The sequence below is a fragment of the Melospiza georgiana genome, chromosome 15, assembly GCF_028018845.1.
Source record: "Melospiza georgiana isolate bMelGeo1 chromosome 15, bMelGeo1.pri, whole genome shotgun sequence".
Taxonomy (NCBI): domain Eukaryota; kingdom Metazoa; phylum Chordata; class Aves; order Passeriformes; family Passerellidae; genus Melospiza; species Melospiza georgiana.
In genome coordinates this window covers 7,893,092-7,907,652 of record NC_080444.1, presented here as the reverse complement: position 1 = coordinate 7,907,652, position 14,561 = coordinate 7,893,092, and the positions used below count along the sequence as shown (strand labels likewise).

General features: G+C 46.4%; 2 protein-coding genes across 3 annotated transcripts in view; one reads left to right on the top strand and one right to left on the bottom strand.

Moving 5' to 3' along the window:
* The window catches only part of HNRNPAB (heterogeneous nuclear ribonucleoprotein A/B), a 28,790-nt gene extending 22,969 nt beyond the window's left edge, over positions 1 to 5,821 (top strand). For both annotated transcript variants that reach the window (XM_058034601.1, XM_058034597.1), the window contains one exon: positions 1,097 to 5,821. The gene's annotated coding sequence lies outside the window, so the exon portion shown is untranslated. The remainder of the gene's footprint in view (positions 1 to 1,096) is intronic.
* Positions 5,822 to 6,830: 1,009 nt separating this feature from the next.
* The window catches only part of LOC131089721 (collagen alpha-1(XXIII) chain-like), a 173,873-nt gene continuing 166,142 nt past the window's right edge, over positions 6,831 to 14,561 (bottom strand). Inside the window, 14 exon segments of the mRNA XM_058034591.1 lie at positions 6,831 to 6,901; positions 6,942 to 7,087; positions 7,089 to 7,267; positions 8,646 to 8,732; positions 9,359 to 9,412; positions 9,921 to 9,947; positions 10,209 to 10,262; positions 10,353 to 10,424; positions 10,824 to 10,850; positions 11,713 to 11,754; positions 12,060 to 12,131; positions 12,450 to 12,539; positions 13,019 to 13,063; positions 13,794 to 13,847. Coding sequence (XP_057890574.1) covers positions 6,831 to 6,901; positions 6,942 to 7,087; positions 7,089 to 7,267; positions 8,646 to 8,732; positions 9,359 to 9,412; positions 9,921 to 9,947; positions 10,209 to 10,262; positions 10,353 to 10,424; positions 10,824 to 10,850; positions 11,713 to 11,754; positions 12,060 to 12,131; positions 12,450 to 12,539; positions 13,019 to 13,063; positions 13,794 to 13,847 — 1,020 coding nt within the window.

Sequence of the window (14,561 nt, the reverse complement as noted above, 5' to 3'; positions counted from 1 at the left end):
GCAGTCTCAGATTCTTTCAAACCAGAGGGTGAAACAAAAGAAGAGAGATTTCCTGGGGGAAAAACTCCCTAAGTTTTGTGAAAGGCTGAGATCATGACTGAGTTTTGAGCAAGGCTGCCAGTACTACCTAGAAGTAAAATTTGTCTTTGTGAGCTATTCACAAAGTATTCAGAAACACCCACATAAACATTTTCATATGGAAGGAGAAAATAATCAACTGATCTGGCATGAATTTGCAGAGCAAAGCACATCTTTTCAACTCACTGCAATAAGATCATGACTGCTCTGTATTAAACAACTGCTCTTCTAAATGTTTGTGTGTAAGGCACATGGAAGTCTAAACAGATTTCCTCTTAGACTCTGTGTAATCAGTACAAAACCCAACAGTTTCTCTGATAAAGTCTGTTGATCGGGATGATATGATTGATGAGCACAGAATGGCTGGGCTTGGAACAGTCTTTAGAGGTGATTGAGGTCCAGCTCTGTGCCATGGGCAGGGAAGCAGGGACACTGTTCAGAACCTAAAGGCCAAATGCAGCAACCTGAGCTGAGGACCAGGCAGGGCTTCAGGTGCCCTGCTGGGGGATCCACTCCCTGCTCCTTTGGTGATGAGGGGATGGCAGAGTGCTTGTACCACCCCAAGGAGGGGGGAGAGATCCAGAGACCTGCTGGCTCCTCAGATGAGTTCCTCACAGCCCCGGTGGCAGCTGAGTGCAGCAGGATCTGTACCTGCCACCATTCCTGATGGAGTGGCAGCAGCAGGAGCCCAGAGGAGCCACTGCACCTGAGCAGTGACTCCAATGTCCTGAACATTCCTGAGTGGCTGCACGTGCACAATGATCTCTGTACATGCAGAACCAAAGGCCTTTCCCTGGGAACTTCCAAAGGGGGTCACAAAAAGGTTTGGTAGCTGAGCTGCAGCACTGGTGGGGTGGATACAGCTGTGCTAGAGTGGCAATTCCAGCCTTCCTCCACTACAAACAGATGGCTTGGGTGCTGTGGCAGCAGAGGCTCTGTGCTGGGAGGGGGATGGTGGCCTTGCAGAGCTGTGAGAGGGTAAAGCACTATTCTGGTATTCTGTGTCAATGTTTTGCAGGCCTGGCAGTGGTCACAGTTGATGCCTACAAGCACTGGATATTCCACAAGTTGAAGACGGAATACTGACTTGTTTACCTGAAGATAATAGGACTTCGGGGTATTTCCTCAGAGAAAATATAAATTTTAATATAATTTCATAAGCTTTGGAGGTTAGCTTGTCTTGTAGCTTCAGTGATATCAAACTTCTTCAAGTAGGAGCTAGATAGAAAGCTGTTTAGTTTTTGCCAGCGTATGTAAAACAAGACTTTTCTATCTGCATTGTAGATTGTTTGTGGACACTTCCAGATTCTTGTGCTTTCTGCAGTCATTCTGGGGACTGAACTCTCATTGATATTGAAAGAAGTTCCATGAACACGACATGTGCAGGAATTTGAGTGTAGAAGCCCACAGTGTGGTTTGGAATAGTGAACTGCTTTTAGTTTGGAGATGACTGGGGGAGATGGGAAGAGCAACTGTACATTAAGGGAACAATTACAGATCTTCCTGGTGACATCAATGAGAGATTTTCCTTCAACCTTTCACAGAAATTTTTTTAGCTTTAATTTGGGATATTAAAGGGGTTTTTCAAAAGCACTAAAGGCCAGTGGAAGCTTGTTAGCTGCTCCTTATGCCTTTAGAAACCCCTGCACCAAAAGTGATAGCCGAGAACATGAAATGGAAGTAAATAAAATGCATTTTCATTGCTGTTTTGAGTTACATAATTGTTGTTTCTTGATTTGTTAGTTGATCTGAATTTAACATGGATTTAATCTGTATGTTGACCAAGGAAATGGTGAGTAACTGCTAGAGATGCCAAGTACAGCCACAAAGCCAGTGATGTGTAGGAGCAGCCCCTGAGCAGCCACAATGCACTGCCCACAGCCCTGAGGCTGTGTCACCTCTGCTGAGCTTGGTGGCCATTCCAGCATTGACAGCACAGAGCACAGCCTGACTGCTGGGATAAGCTCAAGGACACCCAGAGCCAGCTGAGAGCTCAGACACCATCACCCTCCCTGTGTGGAGCACAAAGCACATCCCCATGTTGTTCACAATATCAGAGCAGCACCCCCAGCACTAGGTCAGCCTGGGCAGGGCAGGGAGCACCTGGACAGTCCCATCCCTCTCTGGCAGTAGCTGCAGTGAGAGTGGCAATGAAGCAACAATCTTAACAGAGGTTTTGGGTCTATTCAGTGCACCAAAACTGCCTCCCTTCTGTATTCTCTAAGATCAAGACCACAAAGAGCCATAAATGCCATGTTTGATATTACAGTCAGCTCCCAATTTCACCTAAAACTCCCACTCAGAACCCAGCAACTTGTATTGAGAAAAGTGTTTCCTCCAGCCATGATCTGTTAAATCAAAAGGGCGTAAGGGTGATAGCAATTATATCACTGATCTGGTTAGAATTAACCAATTTTACCAATAAAAATCCACAGCTTACTGTTTTCAGTTTATGTTGCTTCAACTTCTACCCATTGGATGAGTATTTGTATATCTTTCTCTGTGCAGTTTAAAAACTTGTTAATACAAAGTATCTCCTCCCTGTAAAGGAATCTGCTTGCTTCTTGATCTTCATTGTAAGCTGAACAGACTCGGCTGTAAGCCATGTTATTCCTCTTTGAAATATTTTTTTATGGCTCTCTACTGCACAATTGCTGTTTTTTCAACAATCTTAAAAATGTTGAACTGTGGAATAGTTTGTAGTTTCAATTGATCCCACAGTGGCATATGCAGATATCAAAATAATAATGATTTTTATCCACTGCCCTGCTCTGCATGGGATGTGCCTGAGAAGAGATAATGTAACAAAAGAGACTAAAAAGGTGAAGAAAAATAAGACAACAATAGGAGAATGCAGAGTTAGTTTACAGTTAAAACCATGTAAACCAAGAAGAAATAAAAAGCAAATGAACCCCACAAACCAAGTCAATTAAATACTCCAAACTCCCAATTTCTGGGAGCCCCAAGAGCAACATTATTTGCTCTGTTGTTTAAGAAGGGACTCGAGCAGAGCCTTGCCTGTCCTGCAGCTCCCTGCACTGCACTGAAAGCATTGCCAGGTTTTTCTGGTTTGAAATTCTGCAGCAGAGGCTTCCTGGGGAATTTGTGTTCCACAGTAACAAAGTGCTGGCACACCTTCAGGCTCAGACCCCAGAACAGGACCCAGAGGTGCTTCCTCTTGAGGGAAGAGGTTTCTCTTGGTTGTAGAGGAATTAACCACAGGCAGTCAAGGTTGTTCAGTTTAGCCCCGGAATTGCTGTTTCCGTCACACCCACAGCAGGTAGTGATGGATGGAGCTTGGCTTTGTTTCCTCTGCAGGTTGCAAATCCTTCTCCTGCTTGACCAGACAGTAGACAGCAGCTTCTTCCATTTTTAAGGCTGCATCCTTCTTTTCTTTGTTTTCAGCCAGGTTTTTTCACCCTTTTAATGTGCATGTACAATGCAAATATGAAGTTGAGAGCCAAATGAGGATTTTTGCCCTCCTTCATGCAGTAAGGCACACGAGGCTGGCTCAGTACTGTTAGTTCACACTGCAGCATGAGCAGGGAACACTGTTCATCCTCAGCTACTGCCATCAGTACCTTTAGCAAATCCTGGTGTTACCATGCAGTGCTATGGGTTTGGAAGCTTTACATTGTTTTCCAAGTCCATAAATGTCAGAATCCAGTATAAAAAAAGGTCAATATATTACTGTCAAAAGTTTTTTTTCCTTTTTTTATACAAAAATTAAAAAGATCAAAATATATCACATTATTTACATATTGTGCTTCATGCTTAGAGATCACTGAAAAAGAACACACAAACAAACATTTTAATCAGAGAAATGCTCCATTCATTACACTTACTAACTTTACTGTTACTATAAGGATTGACATTCAGATTTCTTTGTTAGTAATGGTACATCCAAACAAATCACAAATAGTTAAAACCTTTGATATACCAAGGGTGTGCTGACATTCTAACTGAGGGTTTGCAATCAGTTAGTGGCATGCTGTTAGCTCCAGCTGTGTCCACATACCACATGTTTACAGCTGGGTTTGTAATTCCACTCAGCTTCAGTGTCACACTCTTGTTGGAGAATGAGGATTCTCTTACAAGTCTGGATCAAATCCTCATTTTACAGGAGGACACATCTCTCCTCATGCTCCCAGGCTGCCAGTAGCACTTCCAGCCCCTGGCTGCTCTGGGTGCACAAGATGCTACAAATTCCCTGAGCACTGCACCCAGGGTGCTGATGAGAGCACTGAGGCAGTGCTTGTGAGTTATAATTACAGTGGCAGAAGAATCTTTGTTAGAAAATAAATATTTGGAACTCTGCCACAAAGAGACAGCCCACTGTTACCTCCTCAGCTGGGAAAGTATGGACTGAGACAGGCACAGGGGCACCTGGTGCAGCCTTTCCTGGATGGTTCCTGAGCTCCCTTGGCCTTGATAAAAGCCCAAACAGGCCTGTAAAAAGGCATTCTCCTGACAGTGTTAATGATTTGTCATGCTTAGCAAGTTTTTGGTGTTCCCAGCCCCAGTCTAGAGCTGGGGGGAACAAGACCTGAAGCTGCTGGAATTCTGCTCTCCCAAGGAATAATGCCCTGTCTGCCAGGCCTGTGAGCTGCTGCTTAAAGCATGTGCAGCAGAGCAAACATTCACCATGCAGGGAGCAAAATCACTCAGGACCTGTTCAAGAATAAACAATTATTAATGTTACCGTACCTTATGCCAACATCCTGCTACTGGCAGTCCGTCTGGTCCCTGCAAAATTCAATTTACAGATTCAGTTTTCCTGACAGTGGCTCAAGTGTCAGACCCAAAAACCTGAAGCTCATTGGTCACAATGAAAGGCTTAGCATCACTGTTAATTACCATGCAAAACCCATTTACTGTATATGCACAAACATGAATATGCAGGCAATGTAATCCATATGTCACGCACAACACAAAATTAAACACACCTCAGGGGAAAAAATAAATTGGAAATCTACACTTTTTTTCCTTTAAACAAAGAAAATGTGTACAAAGAGATTTGAAATCACAGTTCATCAACTTCATAATCTGCTTTATAAGGTAGTGTATTTTGCAATCAGACATGTATATGGAAAGCATGATGTGGGAATGTATTTTTTGTTAAAATGTGCTTTTCTGTTTGGGGGGAGGTGATGTAGGTATTTTTTTCCTAGATGGTATCCTAATTGTGTTAAATTTGATCCTGCAGTACTTAGTTTCTTTAAGGAATCTTGAGTTGCTGAACTGAGAATAGGATGAGTTGTGGACTATGCAAAGGGAGTGAAAATATTTGTCATGTTCCACTGGAGATACAAGAAACATACAAAAATCAGAAAGCCAGAAGAGCTCTGACTCCAGGAGGAGAACACTGGAAAGGAAGGAGCCCTTAGAAGAGGAATGAGCTATGTGTGACCAGCTCTCTCCAGACACCTCAGAAGAAATAGCTGACTGCTGCTGCCTTTCCTGATGCTGGATTTGTTTAAGGCTCTTGGATCTCCAATTCCATGAATTTCTGCATGTAGAGCCACAGAGAGCACACAGGCACTGACCCTTCCCTCAGAGCCACCTCCAGACTCACTGGGGCTGGGAGGATGTGGATGCAGCAGAGAACTGCTAGTGCAAATACAGGTCAAAATGCAATTTTACATTTTTTACTGTAAATGTTAGTCATCACATTTTTTTGTATTCTGTATTGATTTTATATGTAAAATAGCCTATGCCCAATAAAACAGATGCAGTGAAGTAAGGTAATCCTCTCCAGCTACTCAGAGTGTAAGCAGTCATGCTTTTCTGTAACTTTTCCTTAGTTAGAAAACACATTTTTTTCTGCAGACACAGTCAATATTTTGGTCCAAAGCTATTAAAAAAAGGCTAAAACATGTACATTTGCCAGAGTTGTCTGGTGTGATGGGTACAAGGGGACAAGGTGCAGGGTGGTTGTTTGACCTAAAACATTCTGACCTGCTGTGAAGATGCACCCTAACACTGATGGTCAGGGGGTTTATCTGTGTCCTGAGCTATTTCTCCTTCTTATTTTGGCCATCATAAAACTCCACATCTTTCTACCATGTTTCACTTGAGTGACTCTAAAATGACTCTTTGTGGCTGTATGTGGGGCTCATGCTGGTGCTCCTGGACTGAAAGCCCGGCAAGCCTCCTCTGCACCCTGGGCTGCAGAACAAAATCAACATTTCAACCAACCTGCAGCTAACCAGGAGGATGCACAAGTGCTTTACTGACTGGTCATGTTGTAGTTAATTGGAGGAATGTAGTTAATTGGAGGAATCACCTATTGCAGTTTTCAATGCCTTCAGCAGAGATGGGTCCTGTGATTTCTGTGTAGTTAAGATGGGAGATGCTTGGGAAATAGAACATCTCTGGGGAGTGAGTAAGAAGTTAGAGCAGGCCTGCTGTTAGGAATTGGTTTCTTGGACACATCTGAAAGTAATTTAACTTTTTGAAAGAGAAACAGCTTACTGCCCTTTTGTTCCTCTGAGGACAACTGCAAATCATCTAACACGCAGCATTTTCTATGGTTAAAAAAAATGAAAATAAAACAATGACCTCTTTTAGCTAGTGGTGCAGAGCCCTTTTGGGGAGCAGAGCACAAACCTTCCTGCATAAGCACTGGACCCAACCTGAGCTCTCGCTAGAGCTCTGTGCTGGCACAGCAAAACCCAGAGCAGTGGCCCTGCTCTGCAGGACTGGCTGCTGCTGTTTGAGGAAAGCTTTTCAACCCCAGCTGGGGATGGGACTCAGGGCTGCAGCAGCACAGGCACAAGGGGAACCAAACTGGGCTATGGGTACTGAGAGAAACTTTGAGCATCTGTTACCAGAGTTTGAGCATCTAAAAAATGTTTGAAAGCATCTAACTTTGAGCATCTGTTACCATAAAGGGACTGGCATCCCCTGCGTGATCTCACATGATTTATACTCATCTAAAATCATTTTAACTGGGGAGAAGAAGGCCCCACACATTGGCATCCTTCTGCAAATGCCAGAGTGAAACACTCCAGCTTTGCTGCCCTGTGTCCCTCCTCTCCCTGGAGGGGTTTGCTCCTGGGGCCACAGCAGGAACACACACAAACCATGCAGGACACAGCAGATACTGTACCAAAGGGCAGGGCAGGCTCAGCCCATCCAGGCCTGCCAAACCTGGGTCCCTCTTGCTGCCTGCAATGCTATGATCTCCCTGTTTGGAAAAATAACTGCTTGTTGAGAATGATAAGGGACACAGGAGTTACACAGACAGACAGCCATGTTTCAGCACAGGGGGAGGAGGACGGGTCTAGAGCTTCACAGGTCCATTTCTGATGACACAGCAGTCAGCAGAGTGGTTTTATGGTAGGGAATTCACATGACATGTGGAGTCTGTCACCTGGGGAAGATCCTCTGTACACAAACCAGAGATTCACGTTTGTAAAAGTGCAGTTAAAGAGATAAAGGGTAAATCACCCAACATGTAAAGAGAGGAAAAAATTAATTGCAGTTCACATTCAATCTCCAGGCAAAATAAAGCATGTTGACTAAAGGGGCTTATTGCTGGTGTAGTGAAGCTACACAACAGCCTTGCCTGCCATGGCTGTGCTCAGACCACTAGTGAGGAAAAGTCACACATTCAGAGAAGAAATGAGGTTTGGATTGTCATGGAGCAAGCAGCTGGCACTCTTAATTAGGTGCTTCTGGACTAAGTTCTAAACAGCTACATATAAGCAGTTTCAGTTCCATTTTTGCTACTTTTCATTCTGCAGTTTCAAAGCATTTCAGGGAGAGGATCTCTCTACCTTTAGTTATTATATGAGAAACAGTAGTGAAAAGGAGGTAAATTTTACCAGGTCAAATAACTTCTTATAAACCACTCTAGATTTTTTTTTTTGTTTTGTGGGCTCTATCTAATGAATGAGAGGCTCTGGAACTGGACTTGGGGACTTGGGAGATGCAGCTACCCCAGGCTCAAACAGCCAGGAGGTTTCCTGGAAAGCCCAGTGGTTCTGTGGAATGGACAGCTCTGAGCCACAGGCACACAAACCAGGGGAGGTCTCTTCTCCCAGGGACACTTCCTGGCAGCCTGGGGAGCTCCAGCCCATGCATCATTTATGCTTGGCAGAGCTGTGATGCCATCAACCCCAACATGCTTCCCCTGGCTCCTCCCTCACTCAGTTTGCAGGGATGAAGGGATGGAGCTGGTCTTGTTTTCAGATCAGCTCCCATCCCCTGCACCCAGTTACTCCCTGATTTCAAACATGTCCAGAAGCCAAGCCAGCAGCATCACACTATCTCCTGAAGAGCTCTACTGAGGTCCATTGTTCCTGACTACAATAAGAAGGTCTTCACACAAAGAGGCTTTATTTTTACTGCTGTGGCTTGCTCCCATCTGGCCAGTGAGGAGCCTTACAGCCAGCAGTGAACTTCCAGCAGTGCAGATAAACCATTAAGAAAAGTGAGAAAACAATAACCATCTGCTCTGATTTACTGCAAAAGAGAACTCCCAAATCCTCCCTGGCTGCAAAGCTGTGTCTCCTTTTCAGCCCCTCAGCCTGTGCTTAGGATGAGTGCAATGGAAAACTTACCACAGGACAAGGCTGGTCCAGTCCAGGGGGGCCTGGTTCCCCCTTCTGTCCTTTGGCCCCTTTCCTCCCTGGTATTCCTCGTTCACCCTGTCAGCACAACAGGAAGATATCAGGAGGAAGAAACACCTTTGGTTCACGTCTCACAGCACTCACAGTGCCAGTCCTCACCCAGAGTAAGGACACTTGCACTGGTGTGACCTCAGCTGAGCAGTGGAATCACTATGAAAATCTTCAGTTAAAGCTGGGTGGAAATATTGCAATGGATAATTTTATAACAGATTGACTGAATGAGCAGTTTCTGCTGGAGCCCAGGTTGGTGTCTGACAGAAAATGGGAGCAGCAGCTTCCAGCTGAGCTGGGCTCCTGGCTCCACCTGGGTACCCCTTTGTTTAAAGGTCCCTGTAACAAAACCTTTGACTTGGACCCATTTTCAAGGTCTGTAAACCAAGATCAGTGATTCTGTGCAACCTGGAGCTGTCAGGCTGCTCCGTTTCCCCACAATGCTCAGGCTGGGCTGGGGAGGGGGCAGGCTTGCAAAAACCCTTCAAAGTGGGTAGGAATTAACTGCCTGTCCTGCCCTGTGCTGGGAAATTGCAATTCCCTGGGCTGCACAGAAGGCCTTCCAGCAGGGGCTCCCAGGGCAAGCAGCTCTGCCTGCCAAGAAGAGCAGCCTGTCCTGCCCCACAGCATCGGCACAGCCATTCCCCACTCACCTTCTCGCCTCTTTCACTTCTCTCTCCTTTCTCTCCTCTGAGGCCAGGGAAACCCTGTCACCACAATTTTTAGGTGGGAAAAAGGAAAAAAAATAAAAAGGTTTTGTAAGTTTAGTGTGTGAATGGCTCAGTTCAACATGAGCCAACTCCAGCCATCAGCCTGTCCTGCCATGGTGAAAAATGACATTTTCTCCCTGTTGACTTGGTATGTCACCAATTCTTTGGAAAAATGGAATGCTTCACCACACCCCAGTAACATTACTATTAACATTATATTATTATTATTATTATAACATATACTATTCTACTAGCTATTGGAAATTTTTATGTCACTGAATCCAATACAAATATTCTCAGCTGGAAAGGGAAGCCCTGGCAGCACCTTCAGGTGAGCAGTTCCACTGTGCAGTGGAAGCAATGGGCCTGAATTCAGCCCTTCCTACAGCCATCATTCCATGGCCATTGTGTACACAGTGTTAGGTACATATTTTCCCAACAATCTCAAGTTAGCTGTGTGTTACTTGGGTTTCTACCATGAATAATTAATGTTTTCCATACTCACATCCAATCCTGGCTCCCCTGGCTTTCCCTGCAGATGCAAAAATAACAATTAGGATGTGCTGTGTTGAGCTTGGTGCTGCAGACAAGCTTAGATCCCGTTGGTTTAACGTGGCAGTGAGGGCAGGGCTCACCCAGGAGCTCTGGGACTGGAGGCTGCTCCTTTGCCACCCACCAGGGCAGGGCTGCTCCAGCTCTGCAGCTCTGGCAGGACTCCCCACAGCAGGATTGTACACCCCTATTTTAGGAGTGCACCCCAATATCCCTGCTCCTCTCCCACACCCGTGATTACCTTTTCTCCTTTGGTGCCAGGTAATCCAATGAGTCCTGGAGCACCTGGGAGACCCTTAAATTAAAAACAAACAAAGCATTGGGATTGTTTCCTGTGAGAGGTTTCTGTCAACAGCCAGAAATGAGATTTGGGAAAACAACTCACAGCAGGTCCGGTGTCACCTTGGTCCCCCTTCTCCCCACTGTCACCTTTCTCTCCCTTGGCACCATCCAGACCCTGCAGACATGAAATGGATCAGCCAGGGATCAGCCCCCCCTGCACCCCCAGCTCCTGCCCCTTCCCTGGGGTCCCACACCCACACTGCTGCTGAGGTTTTGCTCCTGACCACATCATCTAAGAAAACAGCTGAAAATACAGGTTTTAAGCCTTTTGGTTTGGAAACCCTGGCTCTCACCAGCCCTCAGGACTCTGTGCTGGAGGAGGGGTTTGGATCGTAAATGCTTGGAAGGGAAAATGGCTTGTTTTCCAAAATGCCAACTGCTGAACAGTAACCAAGGGATGTGTTGTGACAACAGGGACAAAAAACTCAGTCTCCAGAGCTGACAGGCTTTTGTGAGCCTGTAAATAATGCACTAGCAGCTGGGAAACTGGGTGACATTTAATTTATTGACTTACTTTAGGCCCCTGGATTCCTGGAGGACCCTGTGGGAAAGACAGTGGTGCATTTGAAAAAACCACAGAATTTAAAATCATATCCAAAACTTTCCTTCCCAAACAATTTCTTGCTCAAATTACAGGCTGACAATGGTCAAACACTTATTTTCAAGACAGGTGGCAGTTTATTTTGTTCTCCAGTATCAAATCAGGGGGCAGGGGAACCGAAAAGGAGTATTTTGTGTAACATAGGACAATAAAACTCTGCAACACAAGCTCTGGGGAGTGAGAGCCCCCAGGATCTTTGCTGAAGAAAGTGACAGGAAGCTCTGGGGGTGTCATGGTGCCACCACAGCCCTCCACACCAGGGCAGGGCTGGGATACCCCCAGGCTGTGAATGCCACCTGAAATGCCACTGCTTTTGAAGCATGCTCTCTCAAGGTGAATCTTGGGACCAGCAGAGACATGCCAGCCTTCCCAATGTCCCTGGCAGCTCCTTTTGAAGCACTGTAGGCACCAAACCCCTTTGATGTCTCCATCAAAAATGCTCTGTGTGTTCATCACCACCTGCACCCTCTCCCAGTGCAGCTGATGGCAGAAAATGTCATGATTTGGGTGAGTTTAGGGGAATAGAGACACTGTCATGGTGGGGAACAGATTTTCTGTCCCACAGGATTTTATCTTTTCTCTCAAGGAACAACTTGGATTTTTGCAAAATGAGCCATAAACTCTGATGCACTCTCCTAAATTGGGTGCTTTCATTTCTCCAAAGACAGATCAGACTGTAGCACTTCCCTGTTTTTTTTTTTCCCCAGATTCAAGACAGCCCAAAATGATTAAACAGAACAAACCACCCTTGTCCCTTATCACATACAACAATAAATCAGCAGGAATCACTTCAGAGTCCTACCATAGGGCCCGGTAATCCAGGGGGTCCAGGCTCAGGGATGATCTGCAGGAGGGAATTTAACAGCACATTAACGAGGCTCTCAGGAGTGGAAACCTCACAAAGCCCAGAATCACCATTTAATGCCCAATTAATTGCAACAGCAGCATCCAATATCTCAGCCACCAATACAAAATCTAAATAACTTTGCAGTGCTAAGTGTGTGAACTGCTCTTCCCTAAGGAATAAACCCCAACTTGTAGGAAACAGTTGGGTTTTGCTGATGGATATGGGACTGGTGGGTGTATCCTGAACCCCAACTTTGCCTGGTCCTGTGTCATGGAAGAGACTTTATATTGCCAAGATCTTACATGATTATTCTGCAGACATGGTGACCCAGTGTCTCCTTTTTCTCCTTTGTCTCCTTTTGGCCCTTCTGCTCCCTGAAAGATAAAAATGTGACACTGATGTGGTGCATCTTCCAGGAGAGGAAAAAATGAGAGACAAATAGGTTTGTGTCCCTCCAAACAGCAGCCTTGGCTCAAGCAAAGCTCGTGGTCATCTCCAGGGGACCTTGAAGAAATATTTTCTCCTCCTTGATACATTCTGAATGAGATGATAAGAAATGGAAATTCAAAGCTCCACAGTAAGGTGGTGTGGAGAGGTCATTGCTTAAATGAGCCAGCCCAGCCCCATTCTGAGCATTTGCAGAAATGAGTGCCTGAAAGAACCAAGGGCAGAGGGACAGCAAAGGGACGTACCGGGGGACCTGCCGGGCCCATTTCTCCTGTCTCTCCTTTCTGCCCCACGGCCCCCATGCTGCCCTGGTCACCCTTTGCTCCTTTGGGACCCTGCAAGTTGAGAAAATACAACACATTTAGAAGAAAACTCTTAAAATAACCCCCCACAGCAGCCACTTCTGCCTCTCTGCTGTTCCCTCTGCATCATGAGCTCACTAGAACATATTTTAACATTCAACCTCACAGATGCCAATTTTGAGGGTGCAGCAGAATTTGGCTGGGCTGCAGGAGGGATTGCAGCCATTTGGGGTTGGGAAGGTTTACAAAAGGATTTGAGACAGCATCTGATGAGCTGCTTGTGAAAGGAGCCCCCTTAGCTCGGCAGGCACGGCCACAGCAGCATCAGCACGCTCAGAGCAGAGCAGAGCAGGGGCTGCAGGCACAGGGCCATCAATTCAGGGAGTCACAGCTGCCCCTCCACAGCAGAGCTCACTCCTGGCACGCTGGATTTGCTTTTCAGACACACAGGAAGCTTCCCTTTCATTTGGCTCCTGGCAAGGCCTCGCTCGATCCAGCCGTGCCTCACTCACCTTTTCACCATCCGCCCCAGGTGGACCTGGCAAGCCCAGCTCTCCCTGCAGGGAGACAAACAAAGGGGAGCCCATGGTAAATTAAATTAAAGATTCATCCTGGGAAAGCATTGTGCAAGGAAATTAGTTATTCATACAGGACTGTGGTGGTCATGGGTTTGCCACTGCCAGGCTTTGGACCAAGGAGGTGTCAGTGACCCACCAGCATCACCAGCTGATCTGGATATTGATTGGCACAGAGACCTCAAAAGGCACCAAAATCCTGTCCCACCCTATTCTTTCAAGAGATACTTTTCTACAAATTACATTTTTCTTTTGAAGAAGCAGCTGGCTTCAGGTTACAGACTCTTGCTTGTGAAGCAGGAGCACAGCAGGGCCTGGGACACAGCACTGGGACAGCAAAGAGCACACAGGGAGGGTGGGAATGAGGGTGGCTCAGCACAGACACAACACTGCCAGCCCCTCTCACAGCTGCATCTCCCACTTCTGCCTCCTGCCACAGACCAATGGGGCACTCTCAGAGGAGCTGGGATTTTGTCAGGTTGAATTGGGACTGGACTCGTTTCTGGGACAGCATCCTCTGGAAGAAGGCCAGAGACAGGTCAACAAAATTTTGGCTTTTGTGTGAAAGTCACTGTTTTTCAGCCAGAGAAAGGGCTAAATAGCACACAAGCCCCAAACTCCTCTGCAGGCAGCTTCAACTGCCTGATTTTGGCTTGGGAGACTCCTCATGGGGAGGTTCTAAGGACTGTACCTTGGCAGAGGTCAGGCTCACCTTGGGACCTGGAGTGCCTTGGGGGCCCGGCGGCCCTGGGGGACCTGGTGGACCCTGAAACACAAACAAAACAGGTTTAGTGATGACTGGCATGGACCAGGCACGCTGTGCTCGTGCTGTGGGGACGAGCACTCCCAGCCATGATCTGCCACAGACACTCAGGTGAGTGAGATTGCCTGAGCACTGAGATGAGCTCAGCTGCCACACAGCGCCCAAGGTTCCTCTGCCACGGGGCTGTTCGTGCAGAACACAACACAGTGGGAGCCAGTCAAGTGTACAGCTGCAAAGACATGGGCTGAGAGGCAAAATGCCTTTAGCTGGAGGTGGCACCCCAATCTGATGGTCTGTTTTTGCATCCTGCCCACTCCAGCCAGCCAGCCTGGGAAGCAGCATCCTGCTGAAAAGTGTCAGCCAGCCAGGGAGGTGCAATTAAAGAGGGGAAAAAAGGAGTTTGTGTGAGCACTAACAACAGGAAAACCTTGCACACTTAGAGAAGTTATTTTTCCTGGGCACTGCTGGATGCAAAGACCACAAACCACCTTGAGATGAACAAATATTTTCCAACTTGCAAATTATTTCAAGCAGCAAAATTTGTGGTCTTGCTCAGATGGAAGCCAAACCAGCATCATATCCTGGAGCACCTTTCTCCATGGCTGCACACTCAAATGCTGTTACACTTAGTCACACTGGAAGCCTTTCCAGAGCCTTGTCCTTGAGACAGGTCAGTGCACAAACACTGCAAACAGCGAGTAAGCAGGAAAACAGCAA